Source organism: Rhineura floridana, chromosome 8 (assembly GCF_030035675.1).
Source record: "Rhineura floridana isolate rRhiFlo1 chromosome 8, rRhiFlo1.hap2, whole genome shotgun sequence".
Taxonomy (NCBI): Eukaryota; Metazoa; Chordata; class Lepidosauria; order Squamata; family Rhineuridae; genus Rhineura; species Rhineura floridana.
In genome coordinates this window covers 43,265,288-43,289,516 of record NC_084487.1, presented here as the reverse complement: position 1 = coordinate 43,289,516, position 24,229 = coordinate 43,265,288, and the positions used below count along the sequence as shown (strand labels likewise).

General features: G+C 45.1%; 2 protein-coding genes across 2 annotated transcripts; both read left to right on the top strand.

Moving 5' to 3' along the window:
• Window positions 1–1,295: 1,295 nt before the first annotated feature.
• On the top strand, window positions 1,296–19,049 carry LOC133390454 (arf-GAP with dual PH domain-containing protein 1-like). The gene is made up of 11 exons (XM_061639066.1): window positions 1,296–1,647; window positions 3,168–3,298; window positions 5,673–5,764; window positions 5,869–5,951; window positions 8,619–8,731; window positions 8,978–9,124; window positions 9,638–9,721; window positions 10,586–10,648; window positions 12,325–12,396; window positions 14,794–15,025; window positions 16,411–19,049. The coding sequence occupies exons 1-11, from the start codon at window positions 1,557–1,559 to the stop codon at window positions 16,437–16,439; spliced, it is 1,137 nt and encodes a 378-aa protein (XP_061495050.1). The 5' UTR covers window positions 1,296–1,556; the 3' UTR covers window positions 16,440–19,049.
• A 2,305-nt stretch (window positions 19,050–21,354) lies between these two features.
• On the top strand, window positions 21,355–22,618 carry LOC133363312 (urotensin-2 receptor-like). The gene is made up of 2 exons (XM_061582716.1): window positions 21,355–21,367; window positions 21,576–22,618. The coding sequence occupies exon 2, from the start codon at window positions 21,578–21,580 to the stop codon at window positions 22,616–22,618; it is 1,041 nt and encodes a 346-aa protein (XP_061438700.1). The 5' UTR covers window positions 21,355–21,367; window positions 21,576–21,577.
• Window positions 22,619–24,229: the final 1,611 nt, after the last annotated feature.

The window sequence follows — 24,229 nt, the reverse complement described above, 5'->3', positions numbered from 1 at the left end:
TTAGATTGGAGATAACAGATCTCTGCGCCTGACATCAGGTGACTAATAGGTGGGCAAGGATTGTCCAGAATGGCCTCCCTGCACCAAATTCAGAGGCCTGATGGACCTAATTAGGCCCAGGGGCCATAGGTTCACCCCTGCACTATATGCCTTGGGACTGCCTCCCTCACCCCCGAAAGAGCACCTCTTCCCACATCAGTCTGCCCATGTGAAGCTCTTCTGCCCATTTCCTCTTTTTTCCCCTTTTATCAGAGGTATACTATTCAATAGTAACAAGAGAGAGGGCTTTCACAGCAGTGATGCTCTAATTATGTAATTTGCTCCCACAGGAGGTAGTGATGGCCAGCAACTTGGATGGCTTTAAAAGAGGATTAGACAAATTCATGGACAATAAGGTCATCAGTGGCTACTGTCAGAAGCAGTATGCCTCTGAATACCAGTTGCTGGGAATCGCAAGTGGGGAGAGTGCTCTTGCACTCAGGTCCTGCTTGTGGGCTTCCCATAGGTATCTGGTTGGCCACTGTGAGAACAGGATGCTGGACTAGATGGGCCATTGGTCTGATCCAGCAGGGCTCTTCTTATCTTCTTAATGGCTCTCCCTGAATACTCTTGCTACATGCCTACTTGCAATCTTGCCAGTACCAGGCAAAAGAAAACTATCCACCTAAGCACTTTTTGGAAATCTTAAGTTTTTTAAGGGGTTTATTGCTGTTTACCTATGTTGGCCTTCCCATGCAGTTCTGTCTTCCAAAAGTATTTCTCTCACAACTGGTTCAATGCTCACAATTTAGTTCAGAAGTGCAACAAATCAGTTGGGTGGCTTATCGATGTCCTTCCAGGTGTTGCTGAACTACAACTCCCTACAACTATCATGTTCAACCATTCGCCAGGCTAGCTGGGGCTGACGGGAGGTGGAGTTCCACAACACATGGAGGATACCGTGTTGGTGAAGGCTGCTCTAGGGGTTTTTCCAGTCTCTGCCACTGATTTCTTGCATGGTCTTGGTCAAGTTATGTATGATCTCTTCCTCTTGATTTTGTTTCATCTCTTCAATAAAAACAGTGCCAGCTCCAAATGGAGTGTTTGTGTAGGCTTATGAGCACTCCAAGAGCCATTTAACAAGCAAGGGCATAGTAACGGACAGAGTTTATTGACAGAGCAATGTGGGTTGTGCTGCGTTTTATCACTTTGCTTGCTGCTTGAGTTCCTTTTCCTTGGGCTCGTACTTGAGCTCTGTGAGATGTGGAAAAACCGGTTTTGTGGTTAATAGCTGCACTTCCCTTTGTACCCACGGGTACGGCCTCCTTTTCTGCTGCTGCTGCTGCTGCTGCTGCCTGGGCCTAACACCTCAGCCTGAGTTGCTTTGCCTTGCAGCCGCTTTCTATCACTCCAGCTGCCTCACGCAGAGAGGCTGGGCTTTTTATTATCTGTCCCCATCTCCTCCCAAAAAAGAAAGACACCTAAAAAATTCTCTGTGCAAGGTGGACGGGTGGTCACAGGAACCAAGAAAACAAATTTCTGACCCGCCTGGAGGGTTCCAAAGCATTCCAAAGACGATGGCTACAGAAGATAGCAGGACTGTGAAAGGCCTCAAGGAAGTATGGAGTAGAGAAGAGAACACCTTGTGTGCAGATTGCGGGAAACCTGGTAAATCTCTCTTGTGGAGGCAAAAGAATGAAGATGCAGTGCAGAAGAGGAAGGCAGTTAGCAAAGATGATGGACATCTGCAACAGACAAAAGAATGATAGTATCTTGGAAGGAATTAGAGGGGAGAATTAGTAGAGAGGAAGCAGTTTTGGCCCTTGGGGGCAAGGCAGGTTTGGGTGCTGTGTGCTTTATCTAGCCTGGGGCTCTTCCAGCTAACACGTATATTGAGCTATTCATCTTGATTTTCTCACACAAAGTTTACATGAAAGTTAGATTATGTCTGGTCTGTACTGAGCATTCGTTCTGATTTGTTTGTAGGGAGGTTATATGACAATGAGCATTCATCCTGATGTGCTTGGGGGATGTTTATATGTCTTCCTGTTAATCATTATTCATTCCTCACTTTTTAATGCATCCCCCATCACTTTCCTAATCACTAAAAGTCTGTTTCTTTTCTACAGTGAATTTGTTGCACTAGGGTGGGGCAGGGAACCTCCAGTCTTGCAGGGGGGAGGGGCAAAAGTGGCCCTCCAGGCCACTCTGTCTGGCCCTTGGAATTCTGTCAGGCCACACTCCATCTCCCCAGGCCACACCTGTCACTGACATGGCTTCACAGCCTAAGTGATTTTGCCTGACTGAAATGTGTCCTTGAACTCTAATATGGAATCTTGGTTGTCACGATGGAGGATAGAGAGGGGTGTATGAGTGTGTGTAGAAACTAGTCTGCTGCAGAAAGAAAAAAATTACACTCGTCTCTTAGAATCATAGAATCGTAGAGTTGGAAGGGGCCTATAAGGCCATGGAGTGCAACCCCCTGCTGAGTGCAGGAATCCAAGTTAAAGCATACCTGAGAGGTGGCTGTCCAGCTGCCTCTTGAAGGCCTCCAGTGTTGTCCACCTCCTCCCTAGGTAATTGCTTCCATTGTCATACCTCTTTAACAGGAGGTTTTTCCTGATGTTCAGTTAAAATCTGGCTCCCTGCAACTTGAGCCAATATTATTCCATGTCCTGTACTCTAGGATGATCAAGAAGAGATCCTGGCCCTCCTCTGTGCGACAACCTTTCAAGTCTTTGAAGAGTGCTATTGTATCTCCCCTCAGTCTTCTCAAGAGTAAACATGCCCAGTTCTTTCAGTCTCTCATAGGGCTTTGTTTCCAGTCTCCTGATCGCCCTTGTTGTCCTCCTCTGAAGCTGTTCCAGTTTGTCTGCATCCTTCTTAAAATGCAGTATACAGAACTGGACGCAGTACTCAAAATGAGGCCTAACCAGCACCGACCACTTTTGCATGTTGTGTATGGAAGGTTGCCCAGGAGGGAACACAGCAAACCTAGATTACGCTTAGGTCCTGCATGTGGGCTTCTCATAAACATCTGGTTGGTTACTATGAGGACAGGATGTTGGGGTAGATGGGTGTTTGGTCTCATCCAACAGGGCTCTTCTTATATTCATATGTTCTTAATATCCAAGCCAAGCCTGTCAAGACCCAATCCACAGCTACTGATACACTTCCCCCCCCCTTAGATCCTGACTGGGCCTCCTATACTTTGGGTGTCTTCCTCTGCTTAAGCTGCTCAGGGATTCATCGCAACATCCCTGACATCAGCAAAATCAAATCACTAAAGGTGGACCACTGGGACGAAGATGAGGTGCAGGTGAGTCTTGTTGCTCTAAGAAGCTTCTTACTCTGATATATTTGTACAGGACATGCAAACATTTCCCCATCTTTGCTCTCTAGCATGCTGGAGTAAAGAGGAAGGGATGGCACTAAGCTACAAAAATGTTTGTCATGGGGGATGAGGAGAGGGTGAACTCTGCTAAGGTTGCTGTGTCAGGGAAGGAGGGGGCATTTGGGGCTTTGTAGAAGCCTGACATCATGTAACACAGCGGGATCTTGAAGGGTTAGGGATATGTATTAGGTGAGGAGTGATTTAAACAAGCACAACCGTGTGGCTGGATTAATCATATAGGTACCAATCATATAGACATGACATTTCTCAAAATATGGAAATTACATTTGCTCGTTTTTAAATTTTGTCAATTTCATCTGTATTGTTTGATAAATATTTTATGCTAGTTTATGTAAACCAATTAGAAATTTTATTTTTTGATTATGTGGTTATTGTTTTTGCAAAATTAAAACACACAAATCTTGCCTCACTGACTGGTCCTTTTTAGCTCTATAATTTTAGGTTTAGGCTTCCATGTTTTGGCTCACCATGGTGAGTATAACACTACCCTTTGGAAAGCACGACAAGTGACCAAGCTTCCTTCCAGCTTGGAGGCTGCAGAGGTGAGCATGGATTGTCTCCAGACAGTGACCCTGTCCTTTCCTTGCAGGGTCAAACCAGCAAGCTCCTTACTAGCCTTTCCTGCTCTTGACCTCTGCTCTGTGGAGGTATTCAGAGCCCCTCCTCCCAATGTTGGCCAGACGGGCAAATTCCCTGTCTCCCTTTCCCCCAGGAAAGAATAGTAACAGCCAAGTCAGCAAGGGAGGGGCAGGAATTCTTTCCTCCCTTGGTACCTTGTATTTTAATTATGTTTGCTTATGTGAGTTGCCATAAGCATCTCAAATGGAAAGTTGAGACATAAATGTATGTAATAAATAAAAAAACCAGGTGACCACAGTTTTTGGTAGGCAAATATTGTGGACCTTTGTTTAATGTTCTTTTATTTTGAGCGGGTCTGGATTAACTGCTATCCTAAATACCTCACAGGGTAGGACTCCAACCAAATTGGGAGCACTGTTGTGGTCCAGTTTTGTGGAGGCTTCCCATTGTGAAAGGTGTCCTCATTTTATTCCCTGAAATGAGATACTTTACAGTTCTCTGCCTTATCTCCCTTATTTCAGATACCAGTAAACAGGACCTCAGGAAGAGGAAAATAGAAACTATATTGCAAAAGATTTTAGTGGCAGTCCAGTAGGGGGGGTATGAATCTTTGTAAAATGAGGGGTTACCAGTTCAAATCTTTAGAAGACTGCTACAGTTGCATAGCAGGGAGAACTCTGCCAGGTGTGGCTTCTCCAGTTACAGTGGTGGGAAAAAGCTGCACCACGTGGAATTCAACTCCTAAAAATTCAGCAAGTGTGCTCAGACCAAGTCATGGTAGCCCTAATGTTACTTCATATATTGCTATTTTAGATGTAGACCTATGCTATTTTAAGCACTGATTTGTCAGGGACTTGCCCTCTTATGTTTGTTTGTTATTCTGTAAAATAGTATATAAGTAATGATACACCTACAAAGTTTAAAATACAAATGCAATTATTTTCAAACCCACATACCATAAGGTGGCAGGGGTGGGTAACCTTTTTGGCCCAGTGGGCCAGGTCAGGTCTTTATCACCCCCACCCCTGCAGGCCCACCCACCTATCAGTCATCTGATGTCATGATAATGTCAGGTGACTGATAGGTGGGAGATCCCACCCACTTGTCACACTTGTCCCATGTGGGTGGGAGAAGGGAGTAAAATCTTCCTGGCTGCAAGGGTCTGCCTCGCCAGCAGGTTCCCTTCAGAGAATGTACTGGCAAAGCAGCACCTGGCAGGATTGAACCACACCTGTCAATGTCAGGTGATGGACAGGTGATCATGGGTTGGGGGAAATGGCCTTGTGGACCAACTTGGATCCTCTGGAGGGCCAAGACTGGCTGGAGATTCCTCACTCCTGCTCTAGGATATAATTGGTGGCAAGCTCTGTCAAGTGTGAAGTGCACTTTGGTGCAATAATTTTGACTTCCTGAATGTTGTTTCAGCATAACGTCCCCGTTTAATCCGATGCTGATTTTGGGAGACAATTATTTGTACAGAGAATGAAGATTGTTCAGAGTTTGTAGGTGGCAAGGCTTTTGTAAATGTTAGGGGTGGTAAGTAAGAGTAGGGCTAGTCAGGAGAGTATCTGTATCATCTGACCCCTGCTGGCGGGGCTGATGGGAGTCGCAGTCCAAACCATCTGGAAGGCACCCGGTTGAGGAAGGCTGACCTAAATGTAAGTAAATGAGTGTTAACTTGTGCATCTTCCCATTTTAGTTTTTGATGCAGCAGGGGAATGCAGTGGCCAAAGCAACGTACGAGGCCCATGTTCCTACATACTATTACCGCCCAGTCCACACAGATTGCCTGTAAGTGCCGTAACTCCATCTGGGAAGGGAATTAGAGGGAGTGGTGAGGAATTGCTGGATTTCTCTTAACCTATCACTATATTGCCTCTTGTGACATCTCGCAGAGTCTTGAGAGAGCAGTGGATACGAGCCAAGTATGAACGGAAGGAATTCACGCAGCCAGGAAAACAGCCACAGTATTCCAATGGTAATAATTCTGCAGTGGACGGTGTCCCTCTGAACAGCTAGCTGCCACAAGAGAGACAGTCAAGAGGAAGCTGACACCACGACGGGGAGGGGGGAATCTCAGACCCATGGGCCAGATGTGGTCTTCCAGGCCTCTCTGTCTGGCCCTCGGGATTCACCAGTCCTGCTTTGCGACCTCCTTGAGTGTTTTTTCCTGGCTGGAATGTGTCCTTGAACTCGGATAATGCCTCTTACTTGCCTGGATGGGAGGCAGAGGGGGGTGCCTGAGTGTGTAGAGAAACAAGACTGCTGTACAAAGGTACAATTCATATTTGTGGCTCCAGTTACTTTTGCCTCTGGCCTTGCTTACCACTGGCTTGTGGCCCCCAGAAGGTTGCCCAGAAGGGAATGTGGCCCTCAGGCTGAAAAAGGTTTCTCCATCCCTGCAATACAGTAACATTGGTGCAATTTGCAGAGGCCTTCTTAGTCCTGACAGTTGAGTTGCCAGCTCCAGACCCTGAGAAGGACACAGAAGAGAGCATTTCGCCAAGAGAGGCTTTCCCTAGTCACATTGTTGAGGTGACAGGAGACTCAGAACCTGGTGGAATTTCCCCTTCTGATGGAGTGGGCTCTGTTGTTAACAGGGCGGCAAATGAGGGTAGGGCTCCTGTACCTTTGACAGCTATGTAGAAGCGAGATTTCAGCAGGTTGGCCTCCTCATGCAAGCCCCACCTACTGAAATTCCCTTTTCTACACAAAGGTGCAGGACAGAGCCCTGCCCTCTTTTGCATGAGGTCATCCTGCTTGGTATAGAAGCACTATATTCAGCACCCACAGAAGTTTGCTTGCATAAACAATTCTGCCCTCATAGGGAATTTGGATGAGCTCTACCAGTAATGCACCTTCTCCCTCGTATGTGTGCAGAGGGCCCTGAAATATGAACGGTCCATAAATATGAGAAATGGATTGCAACCCTAGGTACCGGAGCCCTCTCAGGATCTAGAGGTGACACTCCCCTAACTGACAGGATAATGCCATGAAAGAGCTCTCATTGTTGTAGGTTAGATAATAAGCACCAGGCCCAGATCCAGGTTTGAGGGGGGTGCTGAGGCAAGTGTCCTCTGGTGGGCCCCTTCCTCTGTTAGTGAGCTCTGGCTGGATTACCTGGCTGTATTGGCAGTGCTGGGTGGCTGGGTGTAGCCACCCTTTTAATTTCTTACAATGCCCCAGAATGGCACTAGGTCAGCTGCATGGGCACTGCTTAGAGTGCCAAGTCAGAATAAAAAATTAAGGGCAGCCCAGGACAGGCGTCAGCAGTGGGCCCTGTCAGGACAGTGGGGCTCTGGCAGTTGCCAGGTGCTGGTGCCAATGTCAGGAAGCATCACTAGGAAGCTGACTTGCTAGCTGTGATAGGTCAGGTGAAGCACCTTGCCAAATTGTCTTCCTCCTTAAAGCTCCAGAGTGGATCATGAATAGACATCATCAGTGCTGCAGGGTGTCACTTCATTACTTACCCATTAGAGGAAATGGCTTGCTGGAGAAGCCGCATGCAACAGGAAGAATTCTAATTCAGAACATGTGGCTTACACATGACAGAGGGTGTGAAAACAGTGAGAGACAGTCTCTCTGTGTGAACGTTTTTTCAATGAGGACAGGCAGAGCAAATTTCACGTCTACCTCCCACCCCTTAAAACTGGAATACTTACAGAAGATGGATGACAGGCAGCAATTCAGTAGCTGCTGCATTCTCTAGCAATGGTGGAGGGAAATGCCACCTGTCAAACTGCTGCTGTCACACAGCTGTAAGCAGACACAAGAAATTGTCAGAAGGAAAGTGGAAATTAGAACCTAAGTAATTACTCCTTAATAACTACAAATCAGATAATTCCCTGATCATCTCTCATCAAGAAAATGCACTGTCCTAAAAAAAGATTTTTGGAGTACTGTAGAAAGACGGAGGAATTTGACCTCTGTGGGGAATAATGTATCTGCTGTATAGAAACTTCAGTGGCCAGTGGGGATGGACCATTGCCCAGTGGTAAGCACCTGTTTTGCAGGCAGAAGGTCCCAGTTCCGTTCTCTGAGATCTCCAGTTAAAAAGATCAGGTAACAGGTGACGGGGAAGACTCTTCTTTGCCTGCAACTCTGGCAAGCTACTGCCAGCCAGAGCAGACAATACTGGGTTAGATGGACAAAAAGTCTGACTTTATGTAATCTGTTTACAAGTGTACTAGATAAGTAGGGTGCAGGCACAATTACACGGGGCACAACCTACTGATTGAGCATTCATCCTGACTGCTAGCCCAAAGCTGGACTATATCCAGTCTTTACTGGGCAATCATTCTGATTTGTTTTCAGGGAGGTTATACGACTGAGCATTCACTCTGATTTGCTTGCAGGGTGTTTATATGTCTTCCCATTAATCATTTGTTCATCCCGCACTTTTCAGGTACTTTGCTAACTGCAAAATGTCCATTTTTAAAAAAAAGTAGCACCAAGGCAACCGAGCACTTTAATCAATACTAATTGTGCAAACCTAAATTTCCAGTTTCCGTTCAAACTCCTCCTGCGACATACTGACAGTCTGGAGGTACCCCTAGTATGAAGCAGCTTCCTGTGTTCCCAACGCGCTTGGATACCTGTGCTCTGGCCATTGTACATAATCTCCAGCTTGGATTTCTTCTCCTAGGTCTGAAAGAAGGGGTCTTGTGGAAACGAGGCCGTGACAACGGGCAGTATCTTCCACGTAGGTTTCTCCTGTCTGAGAGAGGGGGCTGTCTCAAGTATTTCATCAAACATGATGTGAGTAACAGACAGTCTACTTGGGAGTGCCAGAATGTGCAACCTTTCCTAGGACCTTTCAGGATTTTTTTTGTAGTAGAATAAGGGAAGTGTTCCTTGCTGTCCTCTTGTCTATTTTGACATTTTAAACTGTAAGCGCATTAGGGATAAGGACCTCTCTTTTTTCTTCCTTTCTGATGAAACTTTCTAAGATCCTATGTACATCATTGATGTTGTATATATAATAATAAAATTATTTCTTTTCAGGCAAAAGAACCTAAAATAGTTGTTAAAATTGACACTGTCAATGCCACGTTCCAGCCAGAGAAGACAGGGAACCCAAATGGCCTACAGATCACCTATCTTAAAGATAACAAGACTCGCAACATCTTCCTTTACCATGAGGATGGGAAGGTACATAGACCTGGCCTAGCAATATGTCCCAGCCATGTCTTTATGGAGAGAGACTGGATTTGGCAGAATCATCACCTTATATGCAAGGTGTACAGAAGATGGTGGATGAGGATCTATTGGTAGATCTCTGAAGATCAGCAATGGTTTATGACTTCCAAGAGTTTAATAGCAGCAACAGAATGGCTTTCCCCCCATCTAAATTAGGTTGCTGAAATGAAGAAAGCTAACCCAAAGTGGTCTTCTGCATGAAAGGCCTGTGAGCTCAAATTCAGTTCTTGTACTGAAAACAAATTCCTACGCTCAGAATGTGCTCAGAGTCAGCTTTTCTTTAACATCAGCTGTGTGAATGGCCACTAAGAGAACAGGATGTTGGAGTAGATGGGCCTTTGGTCTGATCCAGCAGTGTTCTTTTGTTCTTGGAAACAAATGGGACTTGCTTCTGAGTAGACCTGCATAGGATCAAGCTTCCAGTCACCTATTCAGTGTTCTTTTGTGTGCCCTTTCTCTATCTAGGAAATTGTGAACTGGTTCAATGCCATTCGTGCAGTACAATTCCACTATCTGAAAGTGGCCTTTCCTGTTACAAGTGATCAAGAGGTAAGAAAGTTATGGAACAAGACAGGACTCCTTCAGGTGACCTGTTTATTTTGCATTCACCCTGATTTGCATGCACAAATCTTATGCAGGGGTTAGTAGACTATGTCAGATCTTTATTGAGAATTCATTTTGTGGGGAAGGGTATGTGACAATGAGCATTCTTCTTGATTTGTTTGCACTGCACCATGTTTATATGTCTTCCTGTTAATTATTTGTTCACTCCACAGTTTTCAGTGCATTTCCCCATCGCTTTCCTGACTGCAAAATGTCTTTTTTTAAAAAAGGTGGTGTTGCACTAGGGCAGCGTTTCCCAACTAGTGGGCCACCAGATGTTGTTGGACCACAATTCCCATCTTTCCTGACCATTGGCAATGCTGGCTGAGGCTGATGGGAGTTGTGGTCCAACAACATCTGGTGGCCCACTCGTTGGGAAAGGCTGCACTAGGGCAACAGAGCACTTTAATACACTTTAATTGCACAATCCAAGTTTCTAATATGTGCTTGAATTCCTCCTGCAAAATACTGCCAGTTTGGAGGCAACTATAGCCAGCTAGCAAGGCTACACTACAGACGAACTGGCTTCATAGCGGCATTGCAAGTCTCATTGTTTTCAGCTCTGTGGCCATTTTTGACTCAAGGTGAAACTGGGTGATGTTTGTGTGTGTGTAGTTGACCAAGCATCAAGTATTTTTATATGTGTGTGAGTGTGTGTACACATGTCCAGCTGGGTGGCATTTTGATACCTTGAGTAAAATGAGAGTTTCCCTTCAGAGATCTCCAGTTTATCAAAATCTTTTATTATCCATAGTGTTCGGGTGTCTTCCTGGCAATTCTGATAAATCAGAAGCTATTATTTTTTTACAGCTCAAAAGTCGGTTAACACGGAATTTCCTGAAAGAAGGCTACATGGAGAAGACTGGGCCCAGGGTATATTTATTTATTTAGATTTGTTTTATTTTTAAAAACCTCTGCTAATCTTAGAAGTTACGAGAGGTGATAATACATTCAAAACAAAAAAAGATTTAACTTGCCCAAGATATGGCCAAGAGGAAAGTATTGGCAAAGTGAAAATATTAAGAAGGCATCTTGCAAGATTGGGGTTACCTCCAAATCATCAGGAGTGCCAGAGTATGAGAGCCAAAAAACCCCCAAAGTTGCCATTTCCAGCAAAGGAATTGTGAAGGGAGATTCTAGCATGATGTAAGAAAGGGATCACAGTCCAGGGGCAGGGCACATGCTTTGCATGTGGAAGGCCCCAGATCCATGGCATCTCCAGTGAGAGGAGATCTCAGGAAGCCACAGCTGGGAAAGGTCCCTGCCTCAGATCCTGAGGGCTGCTTTCAGTCAGTAGACAATGCAGGACTGAAGGGGCCGAGGATTTAACTTAGTACAAGGCAGCTTCTTATGAAATAAAACTAATGAAGAAGCTTGGTTCTATTAAGTTAGGCTTAAGATAATGATTTCCTGCTCCTCTACAAGTGTTAATTAACATGGCTAAGCTGCAATAGTTAGGTTATCACTAATTACTGAAGTTTTGAGTGGCCTCTTTGCTTACCTTATTTCACTGCCATTTGCCCTCCTCCTTTCCCTTGTTTTCTCTGTGTGTGTGTCAAGTGGAGCTAACATTTCACAGACGTCCACAAATCTTTATGTGCAATACATTTGGTGGTCTTTCAGGTGCTAAAAGTCTTTGATGGCAACAGACTAAGACTGACTTATAATGCAATCCTACACATGGCACATCCCGTTGTTTTTATCGGGGCTTACTTTCAGTTAAGCGTGGGTAGAATTACAGCCTGAATTTCCCACTATAGCAGGGGGCTCCCAAACAGTGATCCATGAACCACCAGTGGTCCATGAGCCTCATGCAGGTGGTCTGCAGTATGTCTGTGGATTTGTGATTGAAGATAGAAGGCAGAACATCCATCCCATTGAATATTTATATTGATTTTTAATTGCTTCTTTTATTTCATATATTGCATTTTATTATATTACATATTGAATTGCTACAACAGGCAGATAAATAGTTAAGTGGTCCACCAAGACCCTCAGCAATTTTCAAGTGGTCCATGCGGAAAAAAAATTGGGAGCCACTGCTCTGTAGTACAGCCAAGTTGCTACAAAGCAGCAGACTGTTAGGAAAATAGTTTGCTTGTCATTCCATCCATTTAATCCATTAGGGGGATCAAGTGAAAAAGAAAATTTTACTGTATCAGATCAACTGCTCATTTCATTCACTGTCAGCAGCCAAATCCTTGAAACCTTTTGCAGAGTACAAGTGGGTAATGTGCCCAGTTCAGAGACTGTACAAAAGGGTTATATTTTAACCAATTTCTACATGTCGTTCCATCTCTCAGACTAAGCAAAGCTGGGCCTGGCCAATGTGTGGATGGGAAATTGCATAGGAATTACTCTGAGCTCTTTGGAGGTGGCTGGGATGCAAACGTAACAAAACAACAACAACAACCCAAACTCTCAACACCTATGCCATCTACTAGAACAGATGGCAATAGAGGATTTCAATACCCTTTTAAAGCCAGTTCCCAAGATTGACCAAGAGAGGGCTCCCTCCTCTTTTAAATATCTTTGGTTCTCCTCTGCAGCAGAAGGAGCCTTTCAAGAGGCGCTGGTTCACTCTGGACCATAGAAGACTGATGTACTTCAAGGATCCTTTGGTAAGCCAGGAACCTGTTGACCCTTCCTGCTGCCCACCTCACTCCCCTCCCAATTCTTTGTTACGCTGTCTTTCAGCAGAGAAATAGCCATTCTATTGAAATAAGGGCACGGTTGCCGACTATTGAACCAGCCCTTGTTGCAATCCCAATAAAGTAATGTAAAGTTTTACTGCTTGATTTCTGCTATCAGACTTTTGTTAAAGGCACAGGAGCAGGCCGGGCTGTTTTTTTCCTCTGGTCATGGGCAAACTCAAAACAGGAGCAAAGAGTCAGCTCAACACTCTAAAGCCTTGTGTCATTAGAAACAACATGGAAGCCTAGGAAACTGCCTCATGCTGAGTCAGGCCATTGGGCCATCCAACTCAGTATTGTCTGCACTGACTAGAAGCAGCTCTTTAGGTTTCAGGCAAGGGGCAATCCAACTTCTGCCAGGAGATGCCGGGGATTCAGCCCCCAAATCTGAGGTTCCCTGTCCCTGCTCTAAAGGGGGTAACAGGAAGGACCACAAAAAGAGCCATTTTCTCTTCAAAAGCACCCTCTTTCAATTGATCTCTCCTCCGCAAGGTGCACAAAATCACACCCTTGTTCTCTGTTAGGTAATCCAGAATTACTACGGAGGGTCAGCCCCTTAAGCCTTTGGGCCAAGCCCATCCCTCTAAGAAGAGCTTGCCTGCTTTTCCTCCTCCGGTTGCCCAACCTAGAAGTGAAAGAGATGTGGAGAAATTGGCATCTGGGGCAAAAGAAACTTGCTGGCAGGCATTTGTTGTTGTTCTCTTGTTCCTCAAGCTTTCTAGACACTCTGCAAAATTAAACAGTAATATAGTCCCTGCCTACATGCTTGCATGTACTATTGTACTTGACAGAGTACAAAGAGCAAAAGGAATGGGGAAAACAAACAAGGGAACAGGAAAACAAACAAATCCAGGCACTAACTCGTCATCAGGTTACATAATGAACACTTTTAAAGGCAACGCTGATTCAATCATAGTTTCAATCCCCAGCGTCTCCAGGGAGGACTTCGGTTGCCCTTTGCCTGAAATCTTAGAGAGCCTCTGCTAGTCAGTGAAGACAGTACTGATCTAGGAAGCTCTGGGGAAATCAGTGGAGGCTGATGGCTCCAATGTGAGTGGGGCAGTGAATCCGCTCTAGGTTTTAGTCTGAACTTTCAAGGAGCTAGCCAAGGTGCTGAAAGCCTGAAAGTCTGGGATTAGAACCCAGAGCAGATTCATTGCCCCACCAACATCAGAGCCACCAGTCTCCACTGGGGGAAAGGTCCCAACAGGCTTTAGGTCAGGGATGGAGTACCTAGATGTTATTGAATTGCAACTCCCATCCGCTTCAGTCAGCATGGCCAGTGATAAGGGATGATATGAGTTGTAGTTCAGCAAGATCTGGAGGGCCACAGGGTAGCCACCCCTGCCTTATAGCTGTTCCTTAAGGGTTCCACAGGGGAGAATAGATCCCTCGCCCCTCCCAAAGTATGCTTCCTGGCAACCAGGGCTAGGAAGCACTAGATATTTGTGTTGCTTGGGAACAGGGCATCTCCTCACCCCTGCAGCTCGGCCATCTGCAGCTCTTGACTGTCTTCCTAGTGGCAAGTTTGTCTGGTGAATGTTTTGGACCCAGGAATGGGGAGCCTGTGGCCACATAGATGTTGTTGGACTATAGATCCCATCTTACCTTACTGGCCACTCTGGGTGGATCTGATGGGAGCTGAAGCCTGACTACATCTCCAGGGGCCACAGATTCCACACCCCTGCTCTAAACCATCTTGGAAACAGTTTTGGATTGGATATGGGTGAGCAAACTGAAGCTCCGTTGTTTGATCCTACAGTAGAGCATTCAGACAACGTGAGTCAAGAAGTACCACAATGTATAGACCGAGAGTTTACTGTATATTGTATTGTGTTTGCTTTGCTGCCCGCTTCTGGGGCACAGTCAATTGGCAGCCTCTGGCCACATCACACCCTCCAAGCCAGGGATGGGGAAACTTCTGGTCCTCCAGATGTTGTTGGACTACAGCTCCTATCATCCCTGGCCAAAGGCCATGGGGGCTATGACTAATGAGAATTGGAGTCCAATGACATCAAGAGGGCCACAAGTCCCCTGTCCCTGTTGTGAAAGGAACAATGATGGAAAACGTCCATATCCCCAGGCCTTGGATGTTCCTGCTGGTGCTTTGGCTGCCCCATTGCTGCTGCTGCTTCTAACTTTAAAGGGTGGGAGTTAAGATGCTGGCACCTCATTGTCCTTCACTCCCTTCCCATTGCCCCTCCCCCCAGAAAACTATTTTGACAACCTTGTCAGGTTTTCATCCTGGTGTGGTGTGCTCTCAGTCACTGACACAAACTGGAATCCCAAGGCCACTCGGTCTCCCATTTTTCTCCCACTTCGCAGGATGCTTTTGCTAAAGGCGAAGTGTTTGTGGGCAGTAGGGAACATGGGTACGCTGTCCTGCAAGGGCTGCCAACTGGCACTCAGGGTAGCTTCACCTGGCCACATGGCATCACCATCGTCACCCCCGACCGTAATTACCTCTTCACCTGTGAGACTGAGAGGGATCAGCAAGAGTGGATTGCAGCCTTCAGGCACGTCATAGAGCAGCCCATGACACCCCAGGAGTATGCAAGTAAGGACTAGAAGGACTTTTATCTTATGCATTCATCCACAGGGTTCTTACGACTGGGACATTGATAATTAAACTTGGCATTTCTGTAGCACTTAGGCCAGTATTGTTAGCCCTGTATTGCAGAAGGAGAGCTGAGATTCAGCTCGCCTCTGGGAGTTCATGGCAGCATTGAGATTTGAACTGCGGACCTCATCATTTGTAGTTCAGCCTCTTGGCCACTATGCTACCCCAGCTTGTCATACAGTATTTCCTGAGCAGTAAGGTATTATCACCCTCTGCTGCCCCAGACCAGAGCCACTGGAAGGTTTCAGGGGGCCCTCGACAAGATGCCATCTGTCCCCCCCCCAAATCATCACAACATTTTCTCTTTCCCTCCAGAACACACATACACACACTCAGCAGAGGGGGCAGGTGCAGACAAACAGCTTGCATGTGCCAAAAAGGAAAAAAACGCAACCTAAACAAGCCTGGAAGAAGTCAATTGAGCTAGCAATTGATCTATTCAAACATTAAATGTGATTTTGTGATGTCTGAATGCTATCAGTCATGGGGCATGATTGAAAAAAATCCCTATCGGTACAAGACTTAGTGGTAGGTAAAGGTTAGTGGTATAGATAAGGATTTTTTTTCAGTCATGCCCCATCAAAAAATCACATTTAATGTTTGAATAGAACAGTTACTAGCCCAACTGACTTCTTCCAGACAAACAGCTTGTATACATGTGTGTGTGTGCGCATGCACAGCAGTGTTTTTGCTTCCGAATGCAACACTGGAGGGGAGGTGGTCTACACCAGCAGTGGCTTGGGGAAGCAAAAATACAGCATCCTCCTCCCCAAATCGTTTCTCCTCATCAGTTGCAGCTAGTGTCTTTCCCTCTCTTTTGGATTTTTTTGTTTTAATAGTGAGTGCACTATTGCATCAGAGCAAACAGTTGTGCCTGCTCTCTCCAGTGCTCAGACTGCCTCTGGATCAATATGGGGTCCAGAGGCACTCTGGGAAATTTAAAGATGGTGGGCACGTAGTTTGCTTTGATTACAGCAGCGTCCCATCTGTAAAAAAGTTTTTTTAAAAAAGAAAGACATATGCTGGAGACCGCCAGCTGTTGGGGGGACATGGTTTTCAGGGGCCCAGGGACTGTGGGGTCTTCTGCCCCCAGACCTCTGGAAATCCCACCCTGACTTCTGTGATTTCACCAGGCATTGTTCACATCTTTTCAAGCTTGTCTTTGCATTCTTGAGACCTAGAAACTTTATTATAAGATAAAATAAAGACTGCATTCGGTGTCCGGTATTAAATTTTGTTTGAGAATATAATTACAGAACTTAGCCATCCTTGCCTGTAGGTGCTAATTTTTGTGCTCTAATGCATCCTCTGTTTCCCTACAGTTGAAGCTTGTTTCAAGCTCAAGCCCTAATGTCTGAAGCAGAGAGCCTTGCTACTATTCTGCTTGGTCTGCTCTCTTTGGGAAAGACAGGAAAAGAAGACATCTACCACATAAGCTGCTATCTATATTCCAGTGCCTCGTGATTGGGAACATGTGTCCTTAGACTGATGAACCACATCTTTTTTGAAGCAGCCTGCCTATCCTCTTTAATATGATACATTTTGTTGGGAGGATGTGTTGAAATGAACCGCATCTGGTCATGGTGCTTGCTGCTAAAGAGCTTCTGGATCCATTTGGACATCAGAGCATTTTGCTGTTTTGATCAGCAAGGAAACTAGATGCAAAGGTGGAAAGCAGAGGAGGTGATCTAGATGAGTTGACGAACTATTTGTGAAGCCCCTGGCAGGCTTTCTTTCTGTTGGCCACACTGTATGCAGGTGCCCTCCCCCATGGCTTACTACTGGTTGCTAATGATTTGGCTGCTGTCTATTAAAGGTTTCAACAGGAGGATGCAAAACCCCCACTCATCATAATGACTATGTGTATATGTACCCAAAATATGAATATTTTATTTTGCTCCTATTTCTCACCCAGCCCCTTGCCTCTTACCGTGTGATAATTCTGATCTTGTGGCTACCAGGTTTCTCCATTTTGCCATCTATTCAAGGCCCTGATATAACCTGCCAGCTTTGGCTTAACCTCAGCTTCCTGACATCCAGCAGTGGTACTTGCCCTTTGAGTTCATATTGTTGCCTCCAGAAAAATGAGTGTCATGGGTATAGAGACTGTTCTGGGTGATCCACACATGCATGCCTCGCTCTCAAAACTGGTAAAGAACAAAGAAGAAATCTGTATTATCCATTCATTTTTGTTTTCCATTCATTTTAATTGCATTAGTTTTCATTATTCCACTGATGTCAATCGAAGACCTAGCCCCTCTTCTGCTGCCGGTCACCTGTGTTTTCTGTCCAAATATCATTAAATTTCTAGGCATTCTACTATCACCACAGAGCACCAGATCAGCCAAATAATTTCAGGCAGACTGGACAAAGGGCCTCAATTTTATAAGGCATTGAAAAAGTGTATATTCTACAAGATATTCCTTGTTTTCAGTGAGAGAACCACCAATTCTTCTGATTGTAATGTGGCATGATATTTTAGGCTCCCCATTTTATGTCTGACAGATCCTTTGCGCTCTCTCTCTCTCTCTCTCTCTCTCTCTCTCTCTCTCTCTCTCTCTCTCTCTCTCATCCTGTCCCTGTAATCTTTCTGTGATACCTGTACAGAGTGTTTCCATTTTTCTCCCCAGCAGAAATTAATGAAAAACAATCAAATGAAAAATGAATAACTTTTTGTTCAGAACTTTCATTAGAATTCTCATGTGATTTCCTAACTAAAATGAATGAAACTAATGGAGCTTGTTTTATTTCCATTCATTTAAAAAATGAATGTCTACCCCTACTCAAGGGGTAGCTGTCATAATACTGCATACCTTTCTTTTTAGACAAGCAGGTGGGGTTCCTGGGGATTCTCAACAGCCAGCTTGGTCCCTCTTCTCATATCCATCAGATGAACCCATCAGATTTGTAAGCAATCACAAGTGCATGTTTGTATTTGCAACCAGAAGCTATCTTAGAAGTGGGATAAATTTTCTGTTTAATGAAGCGATTACAGGTATATCATGTTGCATGTCCATAAGAACATAATTTGTGGCTTGGGTTCAAAGAAATCACTTCTGAGCGGCTCAGTTAGAATCCTGGAAATATTTGTGGGAGCATTATGTTGTTAAACTTAATCCAGAAAAGAACACCAAAACATTCAGTTATACTGCCAAGCCTTTCACAGTCATGTTTTCCCCTCTGATCAAGCTGGGTTCATAGAACAGCTCATCCAGCACTCAGTTGCCAAGGCAGCTCTTCACAGCTGATGCTCCTCCTAACCGTGTTTGACTCTGAGAAGCTCGCGAGAACTGCAAACATATGGGCAGAGAATTCCATTTCTCTCTATTGGAGAGTACTGGTGTTAGCATTACTGCTGATTGCATGGCATAAACTAAGGGTGTTTTGTTCCAAGCCATGACAAGCAGCCATAAAATCCATGGCAAGCATGTTCATGCCTTCTTGCACTTTGCTGATAAACCCCACCCTATCTGGTAGGCTTCTGTCATTTTTATTCTGTAGGCCAGGGGTGAGGAACCTCAGGCCCAGAGGCCAAATGCAGCCCTCCATGCCCCTCTGTCTGGCCCTCTGAACTCCCCCAGGTCACACCGCTCACTGCCCCTGCTTCATACCCTGAATGTTTTTCTCTGGCTGGAAAGGGTCCTTGAATAATGATAATGTCTCCTGGTGGATGGAGGATAGAAAGGGGTGTGTGTAGAAACTAGCCTACTGTAGAAAGGTAAAAATTACATGTATTGATCCACCCACTCTTGCCTGTGGCCCTGCCCACCCCTGGCATGTGGCCCCCAGAAGGGAATCTAATCCTTGGGCTAAAAAAAGTTTCCCGCTCCTGCTCTACATCATTGGATAGGGTTGCCAAATGTCCTGATTATGGTCAAGATAGTCAGGAAAATCACTATAATGGCAAGGAAAAATCCAGGATGTTTAAAACAAACAGCAAACATTGCAAGCAGCTGTGTCAGTCCATTATTAAAAATTGAAAAGTAACAGCAGGCCCACTTAGTGCTGTAAGTGGGTCATAGATTGCTGTTGGCTTGTGTGCTTCCAGAGGGGGAGTGTGTCCATTGTCCTAGTGGCGGTGGTGTTTTTCTCTCCTTAGTGTTTTGTGCAAGCACAGGTCTTTTTTTCACCTAGTGTGGTCTATGTCAGCCTTCCTCAATGTGGTGCCATTCAGATGTTTTGGACTATGTCTTCCCATCATCCCAGCTAGCATGGCCAAATGATTGGGGTGATGGAAGTTGTCATCCAAAAACACCTGGAGGGCTCCAGTTGGGGAAGGCTGGACTAAGCTAATCAAGACTGCTGTCTATGCATACTTCCCAGCAAATAAGTCCCATTGGAAAAGTGAGACATTTCTGAGTAAACATGCAGAGGACTGGGCTGCCAAATACCTCCTCAGCTCCCTCTTTCAAAGGGCAGATTCATCCCACCCAGCAATCCCTCCTGCTTGCCTGCTTTCAGCTCACTACTTTGTGATGTTTTTGTTGGTCCTAATAAAAGTGTTCTCCTTCTGTTACTTTAGAGAGTTTACGCTATATACAGAAAACGAAATATACATTGGCTGAACTTGATGGTATGTTATTTTCTCATGATTTGCTATTCACACTTGTATAAATTCTGCAGTTGCAGATTTTTACAAAGCCATTCATAGAACCGTTTAATCGTTCTTCGCATTTATACAGCCTGTTTCAAGGGTTTGCATATATTTTGCAAACACAAGAGAAGCCACTACACTTTGAACCTTTATAGTTGTATGCTTTTATATTATATAAAATATTTTTTGTCCAACAAGGCAACTTTTTAAATGACCATTGCAACTGCTTTTCTTGACAGCAGTAATTCTAATAATACTCCTGCCAGTATTGTTATCCCTCAGTTGCAAATGTGTGTGAGTTGAGCCCCAGAAAATAGTGCATGGCTGGGGAATCCTTTGTCCTCCAGATGTTGCTACACTACAACTCCCATCATCCCTGACCATGAGCTGTGCTGGCTGAGGTTGATGGGAGCTGAAGTTCAACAACATCTGGAGGACTACAAACTTCCCACACTATAATAGTGGCTTGTTTGTGGCTGCGGTGAGCTCACAAGTAGTCACTACACTACAACAGCTTTAATTTAAACCTGCTAATTGTGGAATTTGGAGGGGTGCATGTTAATCCCAAAATCCAACTTCCCAGCAGAGACAGTGGAGCGCACACTTGTAGCTCAGCTAGCAAAGAAGATAACAACATACATTCTTGCAGCCTATTATAGATGGGGAATGGAAAAGAAAGAAGGAATATTCTGAAAACAAAGTGGCCGTCACTATGTCCGTAGTTCCTCGTGATTTGGTATATACACTTGCATGAATTCTGTAGTTGCTGAATTGAATTATTCTTAGCATTTATACAGCACATTTCAAGTGTTCAGAACACTTCAAGTTGGTGGCCCTGACAGTGATCTGAAGAAAGGGAGATGTTGCCCCTAGGTTTTTCAGCTGCCAGTCTTAGGTGACTTGATAAATTCCTCTGACAAGGAAATGTAATAATAATAATAAATTTTATTTCTAAGTCGCCTATCTGGCCGTATGAAACGGCCACTCTAGGTGACGTACAAAAGAATAAAATAACATATAAATACAAATGAACAGCAACTCTACATAATCAAAACCCACCCACATGTGCTGATGTTGTGTGGCCTTTCCACTGGTACAAACATACAGTATATTTGCATTTATTACAATGCCAGCTACCACTTTGTGACATGGGAAGTCATGTTCATTGCTTCCCCCCCACCCCCAATTTAGGAACTCAGCTGATTTTTCTAGTTCCTAGCCCTAGCTGACACAGATTCTTAGTCACATCTGTATTAATGAAAGACCTTCAATTACTCCCTTTATTAGGGGGAGAAAAGGAAGGAAGTGGAGGTGGGATCAAAAAAGAAAGCAGAGGAAAAACAGACAGGAAAAAAAGAGGAAAGTTAAAAAGGAGAAAACGATGCTGTCTGTTGGGGAGGAGGACTATAGTGCCATTCCTCAGTTACTAGCTAAAGAGTCCAGTAGCTATTGCTGAGTGTGTTTGCACTTGAGTGTGACTCCATGAGTCAGATACATTCCTCCACTCAGAGGGGAAGGATGTTTTTGAGAACGGGGGCAGTTGGGGAAGCACAGCCGTCCTGGATTTTAGAGGAGGGGAAGGAGAGGAAGAAATCTCCTTTGCTGCTGTAGGCAGGTTTCCATCGTATTAATGGTCCAGCAAGTGCTTGAAGACAGAAGTCATGGAAAGAGAGAGAGGGAGAACGAGAATGAGTAGAATGGATGTGCTCTCAGGAATGGTAAGATGAGCATGGGGTGCAACAAGGACAGGCATCCTGATCACCCACATGATTTTATATGAGAAGATTGACTGCCCCATCTCCAAGTAATTTTTGGCTTCTTTCCATTTTTGGTTGCCAAAACAACATATGTATGTGGTAGTTCCTCCCAGAACTGGAGCATGCTTTGGGTACCCAATGATGGCAGAGCACCTTGAAGAAGCTTCATGGGGCAACTTTTCTGATGACAATGAGCTTGGAGAGGAAAGCCCTGTCACCAGGGTCTTGGGCACTGTCCTCCTTCTCATGTGTCTCTTTGGGACAACAGGGAATATCTATACGCTGGTGGTGGCATTTGGTGGCATGTCGGTTCGCTCGACTGGCTCTTTGTATGTCTACGTGATCAATCTAGCCTTGGCTGACTTGCTCTACCTCTCCACCATCCCCTTTGTGGTGTGCACATATTTTGCCCAGGACTGGTTCTTCGGGGATGTGGGCTGCAGGCTTTTGCTCAGCTTGGACTTACTGACAATGCACGCTAGCATCTTCATTTTGACTGCCATGAGCTTGGAGCGTTATTGGGCAGTGACCAGACCACTGAGGGCCAGATGGGCTGGAAATAGCTCCCGCAAACTTGCCAGCATTGCAGTGTGGCTCCTCTCGTTGGTGCTTACGGTGCCCATGATGGTCATGATCCAGCTGCAGGAAGGCAGCAGCCACAAACTCATCTGCTTTCCCACATGGACGCCTGGTGCATTCCGAGTGTACCTCACGGTTTTATTTGGCACAAGTATCCTCTGTCCTGGTTTGGTCCTGGGCATTGTGTACTCCCGTCTTGCTCAGGCCTATTGGACTTCCATGAAAGCCATGCAGTCCCCTGTGGTGGGCAGGGTCTTGAAACAGAAGCTGTTCTCCAGGATCTTCAGCATCATCATAACTTACTGGGCCTGTTTTGTACCCTTCTGGGCTTGGCAACTCACCAAGTTGTACTGGTCAAAAGATCTGGAGATTGGGCTGACCGCCCAGGCTTACCTCAACTTTAGTGTTACCTGCTTAACCTATGGCAACAGCTGCATCAACCCATTCCTTTATACCTTGCTTACCAGGAATTACCGTGAGTACATGGCAGCTCAGGGTCCAGAGAGACAGGGGAGGAGGCATGCTTTCTTCAGGAAGAGAATATATGAAACGCCCCAAGCAGAATCCATATCTGTGGCACAGGGAAGAGTTATTGGATAAAGAAGCCCAAGGATAGCCACTGATAATTAATCTCCAAGATACCTTTGCCCTCTTGAATCTACCTACACATATTTTGGGCGTAGCCCTGGATAGCACAGCAGCAGGAGGACCAGGGTGGAGTGCAGTGGCCGCAGTCTTCAATCTGGGAACCTGCACATTTGCTCACTCATGCTAAGCCACGGTTTGACTTGGCATTACATGTGAATTGGGGCATAGTGTAGACTGAGATCACAGTTTGTAATAGTTTGATAGTCCCTTGGTTGTTTTTGCTTGCATTTAATGTTCATTGCTTATGCTTTTTGACCATTTTATTGTTTTAGCTAATTTTTATGTAATGGGTGTTTTCAGTGCTTTTTTGGTAAAACAAGTGAGGTGCCGATACTCATACAATGATAAAAGTGTCATGGGTGCCAGAAGCAAACAGCTGCCATGGGCAGCAAAACAAGAGATGTCCCAGTACGGCATGCTCCCCCCAATGGTGTTTTTAAATTATGGGTGTTACTCAATTAACTTTTTGCGATAGTGCTAGAGTTAGCTCTGATGCAATGGGGTTTCCCCCTCTCCTCCTCCTGCCCACATGCATCCTGCACCATCCCCAAATCTTCCCTGGAGGGTTGGGGGGAATCACAGAACATATTTGGGAGAAGAGGGGAAGATAATTCTGTCACACGAGGCAAAATCCTTGTGCTGATGGAACAATTGCCTTAGTGCCATGTTAAATTTATTGTTCCCTACCCTGGATTTTTGGATGATGGGTGGATTAGAAATACACTTAATAACTAAATATATACTGTTGTCAATTAGGTTTTATTCAGAGTAGACTCACTGAAATTAATGGACTGAACTTAACCATGACTATTTATTTCAATGGGTCTACTGTAAGTAAGATTAGTATTGGATACAACCCATAATAATTCCTGATGGACACCTCCTATCTTGCATTTTGTGACGAGCAAAAAATGTGAACAAATATGTCTTTGCAAAGATGTAACATAAAAAATGTCAAAGAGCTACGACTGAAAGTACAGTCCAAGAAAAATCCAGGTTTGTTGTCATGTAAATGTGTGAAATGTCCAGGCACAGCATCTTCAGGCAGCTGGCAGAGTCCCAGCACTCCCTTAAGGCTCACTGTGACATGGACACCTGCTCTGCCCCACACCAAGCAGCTGGGTCTGGGAACTGCCCACAATTTATATTTCCCATCATGCCCCGGGTGATGCTCAAGGTGGCCACGTGTCTTACTTTGCAGACAACGCTTCCCTGTTTGAAGGGCTGACAGAGGCAGTGTTCTATTTGAAGGAGTACTCTATTTGAAGGGCAGTCTGGTCCAAATCTGGTTTAAGATAAGGAGCTATAGGACAGGAGAGCAGCAGGGGCCCTTGAAGTTGCCTGTCAACAGTTAACAACACCTGAGTAGCAGACTGAACTAGCACATAGATCATCTGGACCCAGTCTTCCCCACTCTGGTGAGATGTATTATATTTCTGTTTCTAAATTTGAACCTATACCTATTAAAATAGCACAGACAGTTGTGCAGATCTGCCCCCTTTTGTGTGTGTGATGTGTAAGTGGCCACGATAGTGATGCAACATTGGGGGCATTGCGAGAAAT